At 35.7% G+C, this 20,759-nt stretch overlaps 1 protein-coding gene across 5 annotated transcripts in view; it reads right to left on the bottom strand.

Annotated features, from left to right (window-relative positions):
- The window catches only part of doc2b (double C2-like domains, beta), a 460,613-nt gene that overhangs the window by 173,357 nt on the left and 266,497 nt on the right, over nt 1–20,759 (bottom strand). For all 5 annotated transcript variants that reach the window (XM_056458622.1, XM_056458623.1, XM_056458620.1 and 2 more), the window contains one exon: nt 16,240–16,425. In XM_056458622.1, the coding sequence (XP_056314597.1) occupies nt 16,240–16,425 (186 nt within the window). The remainder of the gene's footprint in view (nt 1–16,239; nt 16,426–20,759) is intronic.

The following is a 20,759-nucleotide window of genomic DNA, read 5'->3' as shown; positions in this document are numbered from 1 at the left end:
AGTAAACATGCCATGTTTTTTTTGACAGCAAAGTCCCATCTAGAAAAGGCCACAGGCAGAAAGACAGGGAAAAATACAGTGAACGCCTCTGGTTATCTGTTATCTGACGACAGCTTGCAGATAGGCTCTTTAATAGGATTCGACAGAAGGTTGTAGCCTGCTTTCAGGAAATCCTCCCCCTCTTATACCTGAGCGTGCCTTCGCTTTATGTGTCACAGGACTGACCGTATAATCTGGGCCTGAACGGCTATAATAACATCTATCTGCCACCTGATGATGATTCATAATCGTGGAGATCGGTTTGATGAAAGTGAAAGTTCGCGCTGAAATGTAAATTCACTCATCATTTACTCTCTCCAAATAGTGTGAACCTGGTTAAATCAGATTTTCTTTTCTGTACACAGTAAAAAATGCACAATTCACAAGTCATTCATGTTGTCCCAACACAAATGGATTGAGGTTACTTAACAAATGTAAGTGGATTGAACATAAAGCAAGTTCAAGAATTGTGTCGTTTCAGCTCATTTTAAATACGTATTTAGGGGAGAGCAGGGCACAAAGTAACACTTTTTGGTTTTGGTCAAATAATGAACAGAGTAATGGGGTTAGACACACTATATTTTTTTACCAACTACACACAAGCCTCCCCTACAAATGAGCATTAGAATTATGATTGCCGGACCTATGGTTTCTGTGCAGTATTGTTAAAAGTGCTAGGAGTATAAATGTTACTATTTACCCCACCTGCGGGGCAAGTTGTAACAGACAGGGGGTTAGTTGTAACACATGCTTACATAGGCACCTGGCTAGCAGTCACTGTGTGTTTCTTACATCTTTCAAAATAGTTTAATCTTTTAGCCTAGAAAATGGTGAGCACAACAATATAAGATTTTACATTCATACTTTCACAGATTTTTTAAATAAAAAATATAGAGTATAATAAAAAATACTTTCATGGTGCAAAAATGGTTTCCTGTGTTTCTCATCCAAATTTCGCAGAACTTTCACAATAATTGGCAGGAAGACGTCTGCCGACACTGTGGTGAAAACCTCGGAAGCATGCCACTGTTAATCCTGAGCAAATACCCTAAAACTCTGTGTTACATTCAACCCTGCGTTACTTTGTGCCCCACGCTCCCCTACAAGCAGCAAAAACATTTGTTGATGAAAAAGAAGATATTTAGAAAAATGTTAGACTCCCATAGTATTATATTTTGAACTGTTAATTTCAACTATCAGTTTCTAACATTCTTCAATATATCTTCTTTTGTGTTCAACAGAAACTTTTCATTTAAACGGCTTTGGATAAATTGTAGATCAATGTTGTTAACTACTGTTAACAACATTGTTAACAACTATTGTTAACTATTTTCTAACATGATTTATCAGAATTGAGAACATTATCGTAAAGTGTACACTAATCCAACAATAACTAATGCTTTACTAACATTCATTAAATGCTTTGTTAATGTTAAATCATGTTAGTAAACAGTTAACAAACATGAATAACCAACACAATCTCACAGCGATTCGTAACTTTTTGATTTAGTGGCTGATTCGTATGAATTCGTACAATCTAATTCGTACAATTTAGTACGATTTGCTCATCCCCCAATGACGGTTGGGTTTAGGGGTGGGGTTAGGTGCCACGCCTCCTTTTTAAAATCGTAAAACTTCATACGACTGAATTAATTAGCCACTAAACTGACAAAACGTAAAATACTTACGTTTTCTCGTGAGATCAGGCTGGAATAACAGTTTAACACGTAATGCACTCCAATAGAGTCCTCCTTTGTTCCTGACGTTGATCAGGAACTATGAACTTATCATAAGCTCTACCAATTGACCCTTTGCTAAGCCACACCCAGAAACCGCCACATGCCAATCGTGGCTCATCAACCGTAGCTACGCACAGGAGGTCTGTCAAGCTTTCGAGTGACGGAAACAAGCCAAAGCGTTGTGCATACTGTATGGATTGTGCAAATCTGATACCCAGTATCGTAAAAGTTTAAATGGAATTTTTTTCCCTTTGCAAAACCTAAAACCCAAGACAAGAAATGCCAACGTGGATAAAGCTCCGTGAGGGGCGCTAAAAGTTGGTGTTGTTTTTGATATTACGGACACATTCAGTGATAGACAGCAATAACTCAAAAACCTCTCACCCTAAAAAGATCTAAACTGTGTTTCCTACAAAAATACAAAGCAGGTTATGTTTCCCAGTGGTCTTTTTTTTTTCCTTCTCCGCTCGATATTATGAGCACTGCTCTGTTTAAGCCCTCGCCATAGTAGTCATAGTAATAGAAATCATACTTCCATCTATTTCAAGCTACGAATATTTGAAATTACATATAAACAGAACAAAACAGAGATGTGATCACAATCAGAGCACTTGCGATCAATATACTTCACCAGCAGCTGTTTTCCAGTAATTTATAACCCTCATGTCCATGTCAGAGCTACAATTCACAGGTGTTTTTGTCTGTCTTTTGGAGATTTAGTCATTGGTGACAGCGTTATACCGGGTTAGTGTCTGCTTTTATATTTGGTGTCAGATTAATATTTGCTGGTAGGGAAAATCTATCTGTTCACTTCTGCTATTTATACTTTGATTTGCATTACAATTAATTTTTTTTGTCCATGCGTGTTTCCTCGTTGGTTAGTAACGCTATATTTCATTGCCCAACAATAGTCTATCAGGCTTTTATGGCAAAAAAAAAAGAGAAATCGCAGTTTATTTTTTTAATTTTTAGACCATTTCTACATTTCACCTCTCCTGCTGTGCACTAACTAATGTTAAGCTGTTGAATGGTCAGCGTATGAGGTGGCTAGGCTAACCTAGCTTCAATTTTGATTAAATTGTTTTCGAATCTGTTGCGCATTATGTTTGTGAATATACCCCTGTAATGCATACTGCAGTCCCTTTTTTGTCTGGCTTTCTCAGATATCTCAACCGTTCGCCAAAAATGACTAATATCCCTGGGAATGTCTGACACCGGCGCATACATATTGTAATAGACATGCCAGGCACGAAAACTTGACGGGTGTAACAACAGTAACTAAAGAGGGCGGGGCTTAGCAAAGGGTCAGTTAGTATCCAGTAGTATATGAGTAGTTAACATGAACAAAGTTTGTGTATTTGAACCTGATTTTTTTTAGTTCATGTTCACTAACGCAATAACGAACATTGTAAGTTTTCATGAACAAGGATTCAGTATTGCTTAATACAGTTGAAGTCAGAATTATTAGCCCCCTGTTTATTTTTTTCCCCAATTTCTGTTTAATGGAGAGACGATTTTTTCAACACATTTCTAATAATAGTTTTAATAACTCATCTCCATTAACTGATTTTAATTTATCTTTGCCATGATGACAGTAAATAATATTTTACTAGATATTTTTCAAGACACTTCTACACAGCTTAAAATGACATTTAAAGGCTTAACTAGGTTAATTAGGTTAAATTCGTTAGTGTATTAGTAAGTAAACTAACTAATTAAGCTGTTCATGTAAAGAGATGCATTAGAATATGTGTAAATTAACATTAACAAAGATTAAGTAATGCTGAACAAAGTCGTTGTTTACTGTTAGATTATGTTTACTAATGCATTAGCTAACACATACATAAATGTTTAGTAGGCAATAACGAAGGTTAAGTAATGCTTAATAGATGCGTTATTCATAAGTTAACTTATGTATTAACAAACGTTAACTAAGGCACCCTTATTGTAAAATGTTACCCCAATATTTTAACATGTCCTCTCAATTAGCTTAAAGCATCGATCTTGTTTTAAATGGTCAAATGAGGATTGATCTCTGACAAATTATATTCTGAAAATAAATAATAAACTCTTCCATGGTGCTCTACAGGACGCCATTAATGAACTTGTGATCAGATGTGATTTGATTGGACTAAGTCGGGGGCTGCTCAGTTGGTGTTGCACTTTTCTCTATTAATTAACATCCAAGATGACAAAAAACAGATCAGATGATGCTATACTTGGTGTCTGGCCTTCATCATGCTAATCCACGAATATGGCAACAGCTGAAGTGAGTTCTCACTGCAGGGAGTGTGTTTGCGTGCATGTTTTTGTGTGTGTTACAGTAGTAGTAAGGCAGACTGTATTTAAAATTGTTAGTACTCAATGTTACTTGTAGAAATTAAACATTGAACTTGTAGGTCTATATTATGCAGAACAGTTTATGTTCAATGAGTAAGAATATTAAGTACACTGAAAATAAAAAAGATTTCTGTAAAATTTTTGCAAACCAATTTATATGGGTTGAATTTAAACAAACAAATTAAATTTACTAACGTTTAACTTAATTTGTTTAAATTCAGGCAAAATACATTGTTTACTGCCACTTGCCTTATTTTATTTATTTTTTTGTAAATACAAGGAATCATCTTGGAACATTTTTTTTCAGTGTAAAACAAATGCAGTTTTTTAAATCAAGTTTTCACACTGTTATTGTTTGGTGTAGTAACTTGTTGCTTATGACACTATGAATCTATATTTATTCATTAATTTTCCTTCGGCTTAGTCCCTTTATTAAACAGGGGTCGCCACAGCGGAATGAACCGCCAACTTATCCAGCATATGTTTTAGGCAGCGGATGCTCTTCCGGCTGCAACTCAATAATGGGAAACACCCATACACTCTTGCATTCACACACATACATTAAGGCCAATTTAGTTTATTCAATTCACCTATAGCGCATGTCTTTGGACTGTGGGGGAAACCGGAGCACCTGGAGAAAATCCACGTTAACTCCACACAGAAATGCCAACTGACCCAGCCGGGGCTCGAATCAGCAACCTTCTTGCCATGGTAATACTTTAGTTAAAGAACTAAATCTCACTATTAACTAGAGGACTTATTATTAAGATATTTGCTGTTTATAAGTCCTTATAAAAGTACACATTCTGCATGATCTTTTTCTACATGCCTAATCCTACCTATCTAAACCCAACTACTACCTTAATACCTATTAATTAGTAGCAAATTAGGAGTGTATTGAGGCAAAATTCACTGTTAATGGTGAGAATTGTTATTAGTGAGAATTACCTTAAAATAAAGTATGACCCTGCACTCTTTAGGTGAAACTTACAAACAAAGAGAGTCAAATGTACTTGAAACAAATTCAAGAGTTTGAACTTGATGATGATTGATTATAAATCGTGTTTGGCATGCTGTCCCGGGAGAGAACCCTGAGCTCATAATATCTTCAAGTCTGGGGCTCCCTCCCGTTTGCAGGGCAAGAGAGGTGTTTGAGCTCAGGTAGGTCTCGAGAACTCCCCTGCTTATTTATGGCTAATGACAAGTTAGGGATTGATATGAGGAGAAATCCTGCTGATTAAGCGCTCATCTATGGTGCCAATTTGGTTTGGACAATTCACCTATGTCACATCTTTGGACTGTGGGGAGAAGCTGGGGGAAACCCACACGAGCAGGAGGAGAACACAAAACTTCGACTGGCTTGTTAAGGACTTGAACCAGTGACGTTCTTGCTGTGAGGCAACAGTGCTAACCCCTGGGCCAGCGTGCCACCCTTTTATGGGAAAGGGAGGAGGAGTGGGGTGGAAAGGGGGATTCTTCAGGACAAAGATAACAGAGGTAAAAAATCTGATTATTTAAAGTGAGTTAGGAACCATCCAATTAGTGAATCATGCATTAGCTAATGCGGGACCAGCCATGGTCAATCATAAGCACATGCTCCTCTCGAAATAGCTTAAAAATTAAACTTCATGTATTCCAAATTAAAATGTCAAAACTTACTCACCAAAGTTACTTTTACATTATTTAAACAAATAACAGGTCATTTCATACATTAAATTGACTTTAAAAACCTAAATGGAAAACTTGCCAAGGAAATATTAATATTTTCGATTTAAAACCCTTTTGTCTGTTAAAATAAAAAATAAAAAATACCTTGAACTATGTTGTAAAATGAACTCTATGCTTACGCAGTGTACACAATTGAAAAAATTTTTTTGTTTGTTTTTATTACTATTATATACATTATTATTGGCAGCTTGTGTCGTCTGTCGTCAACCACTTTTGTTTGACCACTGGGCATTTTGGAAGATTTCCTTTTTCTATGCGCATATAATAACAGAATAACATATAATAACAGTATTTAATAAAAAAAAAAAAAATCAGATTACATGTTTTTTAAATCTATTACTGTTGGCTGTCCTTTAGTGGTTGCTTAGTTTTACTCTTTTAACTCTTTTTTTCATTATGGACGTTGTATTAGATTACCAGTTGCACTGTATCTGCAATAATGACACAAGGTGCACGGCAAATTCACCTCATTTTTGTGCCACATTTCCTAGAAGCGTGAACACAGAAAAGGACGTGATGTCCCAATGTCCTTATTGTGCCGGAGGGTGTCCTGTCTGATCCTTATACACACATTGTTTATGTGGGAGAGTGATATCTATTGGAGTTATGACACTATTAGCTTTAGATGTGCCACTAGTACCAGTATTGTGAATGTGACTCTGGGATTGCCATAAGAGGGCTAAGAAGTAATTAAATCAAATCAGCACACAACTAAGTCTTCACAAACCGAACTAAACCACAGATATTAACCAGAATTTTCCAATCCAACTAAAGACGGTCTTTCTAGAATCTCAGCACAGAGATAGAAATACGTGCTTCAACATCCATTCGACTGTTGTTTCAAGTTAAAATCAACACTGTTGGTAAGTGTAACATGAAAATCTTTTATACCTTTTCACATTAATGTTATTTGCAGGAAAATATTACCTCCACATAAAAGATTATTTTTGTGCAGTTCTTTGCCCAACACCAAATAAATACCACAAAACAACTTAATAATGTTTGTGATTTATAATCAAACATGTTGTTTTTGTATGGTGTTGATCTTTTTTTTTGTTTGAGTTTGTTTGGTTTAAGTGACGCATGGTTCCACAAAATAGATAAAAGCAAGGTAAAATCAAGGTAAAACTATGCAGCTGCCATTGACTTTTCTTTTATAGTAGTTCACAAGGTGATCTATACGGCAAGCTCCGCCTTCTCATGGAAGTGTACATAAAGAATGTGTATCTGAAATGTACAACAAAATGCAAAGTAAAGTAAGTAAAGTGTTTCAGATTTACAAAAACGTAGACAGCACCCCCTGGTGGATTTGTCATCTGAAACATGGAATAAAACAAAGCCGCAGCAAGGTATTTTACATTGTGCAAAAAAAAATGAATGAAAATCAGGCTTCTCACTTTCAGGTAAATGTCAAATTCCCTCATTTTTCCCCAGAGTAAAGACCCTGTTATTAAAATTGTATTAAATAATATTAAATACTCACAATGAAATACTTTTAATTATTAATATGATAGGCATTAGGAGAGCAACATTGGTTAATTTACCTCAGATTTTAAAATAAATTAAAAGAAACCAGAGTACCCAGTGTAATAGTCTTTGAAGTGGTAATTTCGAAGCCAACGCTCTTGAAATGTTCAATTTCCTGACATATTTGTCTTAGTTAACAGGTACACTATGGTAACTGCATTTGACCTAAGTGACTGCCAGATGAAGAGTGGGAAAGAATTGAAAAGGCACTGAAAAACTGCCTACAACATTATAATAGGCAAAAACAATGTGACAAAAAAATATGATCCAGTATAAATTAAATTTTGATAAATGGGAAATATAATTTAAAGCAACAAACAAAAGTCATCGATATTCCATGACTCGGACAAATATATAATTATAAAATCAATCCATTGATTGAGCAAAACATCAAATCATCCGAGTTTATATCACTAAAAACAAATGATTTTCGATCACTTCAAAAGGCTGTTAATGCAAACGCCCCTTTAGACTGAAGACTATTCCTTTATACCAGGGGTGGCAAATTAATTTTTACTGCGGGCTTTGTTTACTGAAACTTTGCCAGAAAACTATAGAGTAACAAATAATTTTGAGATGTTAAATATCTTCACGCCTAACAGATGTCAAATAAATCATGCTTAGCTGAATGATGTGTAAATGGTAAGTTAAAGGTAAAACAAACATGCATAATTGCCGATGTAGCTTATAGTCAATATATATAATATAAAGCAGCTTGGACTTTATTATAATGCTGGGACACCCTAAACACGAAGCACTGCTTCACTAGCTCTAGATTACTCAGAGGATGCTTTTCAAGTTAAATATCTTGTGTGAAAGACATGACTGAAACGAATTATGTGTGTTTCCAGCAAACACGTCACACTGAACATCATTCATGCTGCTCAGTTTACATTGACTTTGTATGTAACCTAGTCATTGAATATTTCATTTCAATATTGAGTCACTGAAGTTTAGTTCCATATAATGTTAATATAATAGTGATATTAATATTATAATACATATAATGCCCTGACTTTCAATATCTGGAATAGACCTTTTAAAATGACATGATATTCCTGAATTGACCTCTGTGAACCCTGAAAATGTGGGCTAAGGGACGTACTTTCAATGAGCCTGGGTTGTACAATTTAGTGAGGAGATTTCTGCAAGTTCATTTTGCATCTTGTCAACTAATCCTTTAAAAGCCAATGCACTAAAAAACCTTGCAAAAGTCTAGTTCTGTTATGCAATCCAAGTAGAGTTCTCTTTTAGACTGCTTTCAGTAATTAAGCAAAGCTCAGAAAACAATTAACCTTCAGTGCATCTTCCCAGTAATGGCCTGTCTTAATTGCAGGGTTAATGTGTCATACCTCAACCAGGTATATTTAATGATACTTAAACCGCTAATCCTCCTGAATAAAAATATGCAGTAGCACGTAACATTCTGGATTGAAACATAATCACTTATGTAACTGTCGTTTGACAAACAAACAGTCGCTCCATAATCTCTCTCTGCATCTCAGGCCCTGTTTCAGCCTCTAATAGAATAATACAGTAGGTAGCGCATGACTAAGAAGGTGAGGTTGGATTGATCGGAGAAAAAATTATTTACTTCTGAAAGGATGTTTTACTTGCCTGTAGCTGAAAAGTGCATTAACACTCTCTGGAGGTCTCCAGCTTGTTGTAATGTTGGATGACAACATCAGCATTCACATGCATCAGAGGAGCTGCAGTGTTTATTTTATTAAAGGTAATAGTTTGCCCACATATGAAAATTCTGACTTCATTTACTTAGGCTTATGTCATTCAAACCCCTGGGTTTTTGTTTTTTTAACGCAAAATAGATTTAAAAAAAAAAATTGCCATACTTTATTTTAAGGTATACATTTTGTGCTATTAACTAACCATTAACTATGACTTTTAGATCAGTAAACCCCTAATTAAAAATCTTTTGGGTTGGGTTTAGGTATTAGGATTATGGATATAGAATAAAATCATGCAGAATATATACTTTTTAACTTTTCAACTAACAAACAGCTAATATCTTAATAATAGGCAGGAAAGAAGCTAATAGATATTAATGAGAATTGGCATCTATAGTAAAGTGCTACCAGCAATGCAACAGAATGTGAAGAGCTTCAAAATTTACTCAGAAATGGGACACCAATACAGCACCTGCACACGCCATCATATGTCATCACGATCTCTTACTTCATACAGTATGAGATAGATGATCGCGACTGCTGTAGTTATTCAAGTTGCATTATTTTTTGGTATTTAGCTTCAAGAAATCACTGAAAGCAACAATATCGTGTTATCATAATGATATAATGTGGCAATAAGATTGTAACTGTACTGTGCATTTACACCATGGACATATTCATCTATGTAAACTCATGAAAACAACAGTAACATTATAGCAGACACTGTAAAAACGTCATTCCTGGTCACCAGACTTTTCTTACAGGGTATTCAAGAGTCATCGAGTGATCGATGTGAAAGTATGTTGTGGGACTACCATGCAGGAGTTATTAATATGGATTATATATAGTGAAATTTAGCTTTTTATTTAAAGCATGACGGTAAAAGACGATTATGAACGTACTAAAACAAATGCTTGTTTGTTGTAAAAATTTGTAATGATAAAAATACAAATTTGTGCATCTCCTGACTTCCTGACTTCCTTGTGCAGCCATGCTGCTGTTGTAGATGGTGAAATCTGGGAAATTTTGTAACCCTTGGTTTCGAGTGTGGTCCTGAAAAATCTTGGTTTCAAGGGCTATCTGAACCTTCTCCTTAGCCCTACGCCTTCAAGCTAAAGAGAATTGGGAAGGGCTAAGAGGTAGAATTGGGATTGGGCCTAAATGTGTAGAGCAAAATGTGTATATTCAACTGAGAATTAATCGTTAATCATAACTTGTTTGACATGTGAGAACAAACCATACCCTTGGAATTATAACGTATATTTGTGGCAAAATTGCAAAATTATTTTACAATATGCAATGTTTTTAATTATTATTATTTGTAACTTTTTTTATTAATTGAAGTTGTTCACATTTTGGGACTTACACTGTTAACGATTTCCTAAGAATCTACAATAACGTACTGGCAGCAGTTCGCCAGTAACTTACTGTAAATCAATTACAGCAAAATACTGTATTTATTTGTATTTTGTATATTATTTTTATACAACATTTGCACAAAAATTATGGAGTTTTTTATTTTTTCAAAGAACTTATTGCTCCACCCCGTTTAGAGCGTCATTAACGATGTTTTATGTTATAAGTTAACTAACGTGGTTCAAATGATGAATCTGCAACAAAGCAACTACAATTTTGGGAAACACTTGTCACTACAGTGCTCTTTTCCCAAATGATGCATCGTACTATGATAGTTCAGTCAACTGTTATATTGTTGTTTGGAAAATGCACCGCTGGATGGTTAATTAAAAACTGAAATCAGACTTCCTTTACTCTACCTCATGCTATTAAAAATCTTGTTCATTTTTGAAACGTATATTTAGATATTTGTTATTACCTCTTCGGGATTTTTGCCCTACATTTGAAGTCTATATCACCAAAACACTCAAGCTTCATAAATAAAACAAAAATAAATTTCATTAAAAAAAACTGTAAAAATAATTCATATGAATTGAATCGTTTTTCATGGCTGCATTCAAAAGTGCACTGCGAACGCAATTGTCAATATGAAGATCGCTAAAACTGAACTGTAAAATTATGTTGAAAGTAAATAACACCTAAGAGAGATGAGTTTAATGTATTTTTTTTTTACATTCCAAGTTTCGAAAGGAATAGGCCAGAGGAGATAACTGGAAATAGAACACAACCAAGAACAATGTTTCTAACTACAGCTCTAGAGGTGTAGTTGCAAGCGTACCAGTTTGCGAATGTTTGGTTATAATAATGGATTTGGGAAACACCAAATCGACAAACTATGTTTGTAACGACGAAACTTGCAACCTTAGTTGGCTTATGATGGTTTTTGGAAACGCACCGCTGCCTGATCTCACGGGGAAATGTAATTATTTTACGTTTTGTCAGTTTAGTGTCTAATTCATATGAGTTCACTTGTACGAAAATGTACGATTTTAAAAAGGAGGCTTGGCACCCAACTTCACCTATAAACCCAATCGTCATTGGGAATAAGCAAATCGTATTAGGCTGTATAAATGAGATCATACAAATTCCTACGAATTAGCCACTAGGGCTGGGTGATATTGCAAAAAAAAAAATAAAAATGATCACAATATAATTTTTCATAACATTCATTATCGATAATCATTGAATATTTGTTTACTATCCATTTCGCAATATTAGAATTTTTTTTTCAACCACTTTATTTTAATTTACCAACATTACGAAGGCAAATAGTTTTAATAATCAAAAACAAAAATATTTAAACAAAATATCTCATCTCTTTATAATAAAATAAACATAAGTGTTAAGGAGACTCTTAAACTTGATAAATAAAATGTTACAAAGTGTGTGCAATGATAAAGTGTAAATGCTGAACATCAAAGCAAACTTTAAGGTAGATCAACATCTGTAAGGTGTCAATGATAATGATACAGTAAACCTCAAACTCTTTAAACAAAACAAATTATGATAATCCAATTTGGACTTTCAACTAAAAGAACTAACCATCATTATTCAAATACATTCTGCAACATTACACATTGTGAAGTTGACTACATTACCCACTTTGCTAAAAAAATCTTTCAGATGGTGTGCTAGTGGCAGGGACGCAGAAGAAAAGAAACCAAAAAGCCACTCTGGCGACATCCTTACATTCTTTTTTATTCACAATCTCCCATGTGCACACCGTGCAAGTTGCGCGCCTCCATTGGAAATGACAAACTTACACCCTAGCTTATTGGCATTCCTTTTAAGGCACATGCAACTAGCCTGAAACTTCACACCAAACTTTTTTTAGCGTTATTGACAATGGTGTTCGGTCAATAAATACTGATATCAATTTTATCGCCCAGCCCTATTAGCCACTAAATTACAATTTCTTGAACCGTGCCTTCAAAATTCTCCTGTCCAATCTTAATTAGCAGAGACAACTGTAAGTAAGCCATTTTTAATCTGACCTAGCCTGATAATGGTCTTTTAGCATTATCAAATCAATCAGTTCATTTGAGCAACAAATCAATATGGCTCAAGCGAGTCTGAATCACTAAAATCCAAATGATTTTCAGTCACTTCAAAAAAGCTGTCAATGCAAACGCCCCTTTAGACTGACAATTATTCCTGTGTACCTTCAGGAATATGTCACACAGCAGTGCACAGAAACCTCTAGAGGTACCAAACGCTAAGGGTCTGCCTTCACAGTACAGGCCTCATGGGGGGCTTGTGGGTAATTTGAGAATTGCATCAGTCAAAGTGACTTGTTTTTCCCCAAAGCATCTGTGTTTAATTCAAGTCAACAGGTCAGCAAGGCTTTTAGCACGACTGACAAACGGGCGATAGTCTGGGACTTCAAAACAGCCATCATTTTAGCTGTAATTCTCACTAGGATACTACTGATCAGTTGAGCATTTGCAACAGAAAAAAAAGTGCTCAGCTAAAATTCAAGTCAGGATCCAGATCTTAATTAAGCTCTGAGACAGAAGACTGCTCTGTTTGCAATCTGTCCTGTAGTACTCGACTCAAAAAACGATTTGCCCACAAAGCCGATTGCCAAATGTTTATGGAAGTTCCTTGTAATCCATCTGTTGCATTAGCGAAGCCTCAAGTTTTCTCCCTCAGAGATCGTTTTCTTCCTCTAAGTTGCTCTGCTAAAATCCCCGGTGAGACGCTGGAACCATTAAATGCTCTGGCAAATTAGTGTAATTGCCTTATTTGTATTTCATGAGTCACATAACAAACATGTCAGGTTAGGATTTAATTTGTCTCTCTGTTGTGCGACTAATATGTGCATTGTGATTCAGACAACAGGCGAGAACGAGAGCACAGGAAGAGGCTTATGATTTAGAGGGACACGGCGATGAATCACGGCACAATAGCTCCATGCTAATCTATCATGATGAAAAACAGGCACACCAGATCCACGATTCCTCTGCTTTAACGGTTACACCAGCATATCTACATGTATTACACTGACACAAGAAAGCTCCGGTCATATCGGCCAGAGCGTTTCGTCAACCTGTGACATGAGCGATTGATATTGATTACTGCGTCGACAGCAAAGCATGCAATTACACTGGGACAGAGATGCACTTCAGATCATCTTAACGTGCCACAGATTGCTCGTTGTTTCCCATCAATATGCTTTTGGTGTCATCTCCCTCTCATCCCTCATGTTGGTTTGAATCTGTTTGACATTATTTTGTGTGTAGAACACAAAGCATGATACTCTGAGAAATGTCTGTTGGACGTGAGTCGGAATCAATATTGTTTTGGAGCCACTGACTATCAATATACAATATCTCCAGTGGTGTAATGGATCACAAATCTCATTCGGATTACATTATGGTTTTTAGTCACAAATCGGACCATTTTTTTGGGAAAAGCCAAAAAGAGGAGGAGATAAATGTAATTTGCTTTCCATTTAATACAAAAACAGTTCTGCAAGACACTTTTGGTTTTAACAAACAGAACTTAGAAGCTGTAATTGCATTAAAATAAAATGAAGAAATATTCAGCTGAATAAAAATATATAGTAAAATATTCAGTACTGTGAAAAAGTCACTGTTACTGCTACTGTTGCTAATAACGCTAAATGTATAAAGCATATATTTAGTATAAAATGTATATTTAATTGTATATTAAGTCTCATTTTCAATAAATGATTTAGTTATTCACTCATAAAACTTCATGATTCATTGCTATGTGTGTAATTTTTGAAGAATTATTCAGTGGCATATTTTTGATGGCTAGTTGTCGCCACCTACTGATTAAATTATGTAATTGCTGCCTACAACTTTCGTTTTTGAGCGTCAAGTTATATGCATATGACTGTGATTTTAATCTTTCCATAAACATCAGTGGTTATATCTAAACTATAAACTGTCATCCCAGTACTTCTGTTATTTGACTGTTTGACTCAACCTCTTTCTTGATTTTTGCGTTTTTCAAACACAGATTTGAATGCAGCGATTCAAAGGATTAATAAACATATGCAAATCACCATCATTTATAATTTATGTTGCGTGGGTGTTGAGATCCTGATCTTTTAATGATTAATCGTGCAGCTTACACTGAATGCATTAATGCAGGCTAAACATGTAGAGACAGAAAACACCTTTAATAACCTAAGAAACCCACCACATCCTGAATAACCCACCACAACTTCGTCCGTCATCATTATATTTTACAGGAAAGCCTAAATGCTTTCATACATGTGATTTGATTGACGCTGCAGTCTCTCTGCAATCGTTACAAATTTAGTAAAGTAAAAAAAAAAAAGTATTGTGTGTGATGTGATCTGTACGAATCACGACTCAACCGTGATCTATTACACCCCTAAATATCTCCTGTTATTTTAGCACATTAGAAAGAAAATCAAACAGTTCTTAAACAAATGCTCATTTTGTGGGTAATCTTATGTGAAACACATGTGGAACAAAATACATGTATATATGGCAGAAATGGTCAGTAATATCACTTTCATGGCAAAGAATAAGTCCTTTTCCTGTTCTTCAAAGTAAAATATCTTAACAAAAACAAAGATGGCTGTGAAAAAAATTTCATTTTCAATGGAAATTTCAGATGGCAATGAGTTTTTGCATCTGAACTCTTCATATATTGACACACACACACACACATATATATACATATATATATATATATATATATATATATATATATATATATATATATATATATATATATATATATATATATATATATATATATATATATATATATATTATATCTGAATATGCATGTACACATTTGTAATTCCAATGGTTGAAAACAATAAGCATACAATTTCCGCAATATTTCTAAACATGAACTTGTATTTCAGAGGTGTAATTTGCATATATTTCCAAGAATAATTTTTTTCTTCATAAGAAATGTAAAACATGAGTGGAACACATGTAAAACACACACGCAACTCATAGTTTCTGCTCATTTTCATGTGAAAAAAGAACTTGATTATATAATGAAAATATTCAGAAACCATGTTTCATCTCATTCACATGTGTTTTGTCCCACATGCATTTCACGTGTGATTTTAAACAAGCCATTGCACACATGAAGCTTGTGTTGTTTTTCTGTAATTCTGTAATTTTGCTATAAGAATGCTTTGCTATCTTCCTGATCAAAGTAATGACATTTTTTGCTGCGCAGTGCACCCTTGGCATTGCATGCAGGTCAAAGGTTAACATCTGTCACCAACAGATCAGCGCATGCTATGCCAGAACCATCCGGGATTACTGCAGATCCAGACCCATCGTTCGTTTCAGCTCCAAAGCCACTAGTGTTTCCATCAGCGCACACAAGTAGAGCTTGGCACTGTATAGATTAACCCCGTCCAAGACATAGCATGATAACGATAGAATAACCACATGAGACCGCGGAGGCTATCTAATCTAGAGGCTGCCATGATTGAAAACTGGACATAATAGGATTTACATCTGGGACAGACGAGAGCTCCGCAGATATAGAGATGCAGCAGGAATTGCACCTGATGCCCACAAGAATCACTTTAAAGGTGTGCCGATCGATAAAACAAACACATTACATGATGTAATCCACATGACACTATTGCCAAAAAATTGCAAAAACCACAAGCATTTCCAGGAATTAATCAGTGGAGCTGCATGCAGAGGGAAACAAACAGGCAGAGGAATCTGAGGCAACAGTTGTCAATTCTAAAGAAAGGAAGAAAGAGAGAGTAAGAGAGAAGTACTCACTGGAGTCGTCTGAATCGTAGCCCTCCACGTCCGGCTCTTCCTCTTTCTTGCTGGCCACAAGTGCAGTGGCTCCGAATGCTTGGTCCAGATCGTCCTCATCCCGGTTGGCATCCGCTGGCAGGCCCTCGGACTTCTGGCTGGTGGAGCTGCTCCGCAGGGAGCCGGCGCGGCTGAGGGCCGGAGGAGCTGTGGGGGGGAGACCCCGCGGGTAACGGGGGAAATAGTCAGATATCTGCTTGATTGGCTGAATGGGACCTGGACATACATCAATGGCCATGTGCTCCTGGATGCTGATGGTCGTCTTCTCGCCTTTGCGTTGTGTCATTCATGCAGCCCTTCTGAGGATGTGCCACCACCCCTGAACCCGGGTGGTAGCAGTAAACAAATAAAAAAAAGAAGAAAGAAAAAAAAAAAAGAAAAGAAAACAAGATTCAAAAGTAGAGTCTTCTTGGTTCTGGTAATCTCTGAAGAGCAACTGAGCGTGTCTTAGTGTGTGAGTGCATGTGTGTGTATGTGTGTGTGTATGTGTGTGTGTGAGTTTGCGATCGCAGCGGTGGGCTACATGAGAGACTGCGGGCTGCTTCAGCTCACTGTGGTCATGCCGTCTGTCTGTGAGCCGCGCACAGACCACTACAGCACGCTAACACTGTTACTGGGATGAATGCATGTGAGAGAGAGAGAGAGAGAGAGAGAGAGAGAGAGAGAGGGAGAGAGGGAGGGGGCAGGATTATACAGAGGGACAGAGGGATTGGCTGATGTCATTGCTTAGCAACACGACGGTAAACAGGAACCGGGCGTGCGGCTACTTAATTATGCTATTAGTCCATCTGTTAGAGCGAGAGAGCGGCTGGGTTATCTCTGCCTGTTCCTCCTCTCTCTTCAGTCTAGCGTCTGACTGAAGCGCCATCGCAGACACACGCCATGTGCTAAACTCCAGCACAATTACCAGCAACAGGTGCTAAATGCCTAAAAACAGAGGAGCCAGGCTAAACATCAATCCAGCTATTAAGATGGGGTAAAGCAGACAGATTGATAATGCTGTATTTAAGAAAGTGTTTTTAAAGTGCAGATGATGCTAATGGAGTCATTTAATTGTGAAATTAAATATAAAAAAAAAGACATAATATATGTAATGATATAATATATTTTGATATAATGCATGTTTGTGTATATAAATGTATTATGTACATTATGCGATACACACACATATATAGAAACAAAACTACACAAAACAATTTTGTTACATAGATATTTAAATGCATATATAATTTGTATCATAATTTATATATATACATATATGCATGTATATCTAAATATAAATAAACATCAAATATATGCATGCATGCGTGTTTCTGTGTGTGTGTGTGTGTGTGTGTGTGTGTGTGTGTGTGTGTGTGTGTGTGTGTGTGTATATATATATATATATATACACATACATAGAAAAACAATGCATGTTCATATTTATTCCAGTATATCGTAAAACACGCAACAATCTATTTCGTTTCAATTTATATTTATGTGAAATTATTTTAGATAATGCTTACACCGCTACTAACAATGCGAGAGTATGTGATTGGCCAAGGACAGAAAAGAAGTAAATAACCTATATTCAAGTATACAGATATGTTTTCCATGAATTTTTCAAAACTTTGTGGGTTTTTCTGTTTTTCTAAAACTTTTACAGGCCTAGAAAATGCCATGTCAAAATTCCATGACTTTTCCAGGTTTTCCATGACCGTATGAACCCTGAGGGCGGACTTTTTAAAGGAAAAACAGAATGCACACTAGCGAGAAAACAGTTAAACAGACCATCTGTTTGAGAATTAAGAACGAGCCTCCTCCATTCAGACTCTTTCCTTTCTCTTTCTCACTTTCGTGGATAAAGAAACGGTGTTGTGCGCACAGACATCCATTAGCCTACATATTTCATTTGTTAAGCGCAAAGATTTGTTTCAAAACTATTTCTAAATTCAGTTCTAATTTCCTGCAAATAAATAAATAAACAATAATAATGAAGTGTGGTCAATATACTGAGTTATATCCAAACACACCGGAAACCGGTGTCCAAAACCAGACAGATGGACAAACCTAAGCTTGTTTTTAATAAAACAAATATAAACATGCATACAGTGTATAATAAATAATCCTACTAGTAATAATAACATTATACAAATGCAAGTTGTTGTAAATAAACTGAAAAAGCCCCCTGAGATGAAGATGGAGGCAGTGGTTTTTACATTTATGGAAAATAATCATTTTTGTAATATTTTATTCCTTTAAATCTTTTTCGTTTGTAAATATATTTGTGTACTGCTGTACACCCAGTGTGTATTAAGCAATGTGTAACCCAGGCGCACAACTAACGCGCTCTGAGCTGGACTTTAGACCTGCTTTCAGAGGGTCTACTGCACAGTCTATTTTAGTTCCTTAAAATAGCAACCCGCCAACAATGTGCCTTAACACACCTCCTTTCTAGACCGGATACCCATGAGACCACAAAGTGGTGCAAATGGATTTGCTATTTAAACAACCTGGTGGAAAACAGTAAAATTAGGGTTAAGATGGTTTGAAAATAGCAACACATCACGGCAAACACGTCTTACGCCTTATTGCGCCGGGTGTATGATAGGGCCCTATACTGTATGACTAACCAGATTAATTGGTATATAAATGAGTGTAACATTGAGTGACATGTTAGTTGGTAAAAATCATGGGAAATTTGTAGAATAATCTTTATTCTGCTAAATAAATCAAATAAAAAATAAAAAACAGGTCACATCCTCATGAAAAAAACAGCTGTGTTACACATTGTTTTGATGCTTGAAACCAAGTTTTTCTTCTATGATGTGTATATATATATATATATATATATATATATATATATATATATATATATATATATATATATATGCAACAAGTTTGCATAACAATAAAATTTCTTCCATTATTTACCATTATTATTTAGCCATGTCATTCGAAGCTTGCTTAACCTATGTGTAACATTAAATATATTAGGAATAATTTTAAAATTAATAATATAAATGATAAATACAGTACTCCTGTTTTTATGGTAACATTTTAGGGGTGTTCATAAGACGTTCATGAAACCTTTATAATCCTGACATGAATGAGAATGAGATTTTATGCATGCTTACGACAGCTATCATTAAGAGTCATTCCCTCAGTTATTTTTGACCTCTGCTACAGTGGTACATGCAAAATTTATAATTAAATATTAATGACGCTCCTAAAAATAATTAAACAGAGTAATGACAGACATTTCAATGACAATTCCACTGAAAAAGCGATCAAAAAAATTATTCATAACACAATTATAATGGCCTCATTACAATCATGTTTATGACAGATTTATGACAAGTTTTGTAGTCTTAGTAATGTCAAGTTATCATAACAAACAATGTCATCTCTGCATTTAAAATGTCATAACAGAGTAAATGACACTTAATGACAGTTGTCCTACATAAAATCTCATTCATGTGTCATGTCATGATTATAAAGTTTTCATAACAGTCTTACGAACATCCCTTCAATTTAAGAGCTGCCATTTTTACATACAGTGTCAAAAACTGGACCCCCAGAGGCTTGAAATAAAAGTATGCTAAACGTCAAGTCAAGTTTCAAATTGGCTGTATTTTTGTCATCCAACACAATGGCTTTCAGGCATTTTGAAGGAGTGTTGAAACAGTCTTTGGGGCCACTATATTCATATCGCTTATCTACATGAACTTCTCTTAAACTGATTTCTGTGTCATGACAAATAACGACGGTGAAGACATTTACTGGGAAAATTGCATCAGCGGCTCTGTTGCTTTATGAAAACTAGCAGGGGGCTATTCAAGCCGTCCCCCGCTTTACGGCTATGATGAATTACAGGCAAAAGCCATTCTCGCATTTTACAATAGCAAAGATTTATAGCAAAAACAGTGAGTAATCTTGATGTACTCTCTTCAGGGACCCCGGCGAGATGAAAATGCAGCTCTCGACTGATGGTGTCGCTTTTAACAAGGGAAGAGGAATGGAGAAATTAATGAATGATGGCCAGGGATATGTACTGTATGTGGGATATAGCGTGAAGTTATTCAATCAGGATTTTAAATGGTTGTTCATAATTTAGATCCAAATGTTTGGCATTTCCCACATGGTATCATTAGGAGGAAAAAAAGCAATTCATTTACTCTTATAATTAAGGAGTCGCCCCCATGCTCGTTGTAATTCTTCAGTGGAAAACACTTGGTGAGAGGAAAGCTCATTATTTTTGTCTATTTCCGTAAATCCTTCTGGAGATCCTTTCTTTTGAGCTTCCGGAAGAGTCATGGTTAAAAAAAAAAAGGCAGGGGAGGAAAAAAAAGTTTGATTACCTCCAAAGAGTGCTTCAAAAGAGAGAAAAGCACAGCTGCTGCCGTTCGTCACACTGATAATGTGCAGGTTATTAATTTATTGATTCTAAAGCCTGGCACAGAAACGTAGCTGTGAACATAGTGACGGCTTGAAAAATAGTG

This window comes from Danio aesculapii, chromosome 5 (genome assembly GCF_903798145.1).
Source record: "Danio aesculapii chromosome 5, fDanAes4.1, whole genome shotgun sequence".
Lineage (NCBI taxonomy): Eukaryota > Metazoa > Chordata > Actinopteri > Cypriniformes > Danionidae > Danio > Danio aesculapii.
This window is presented reverse-complemented; position numbering and strand designations above follow the sequence as displayed.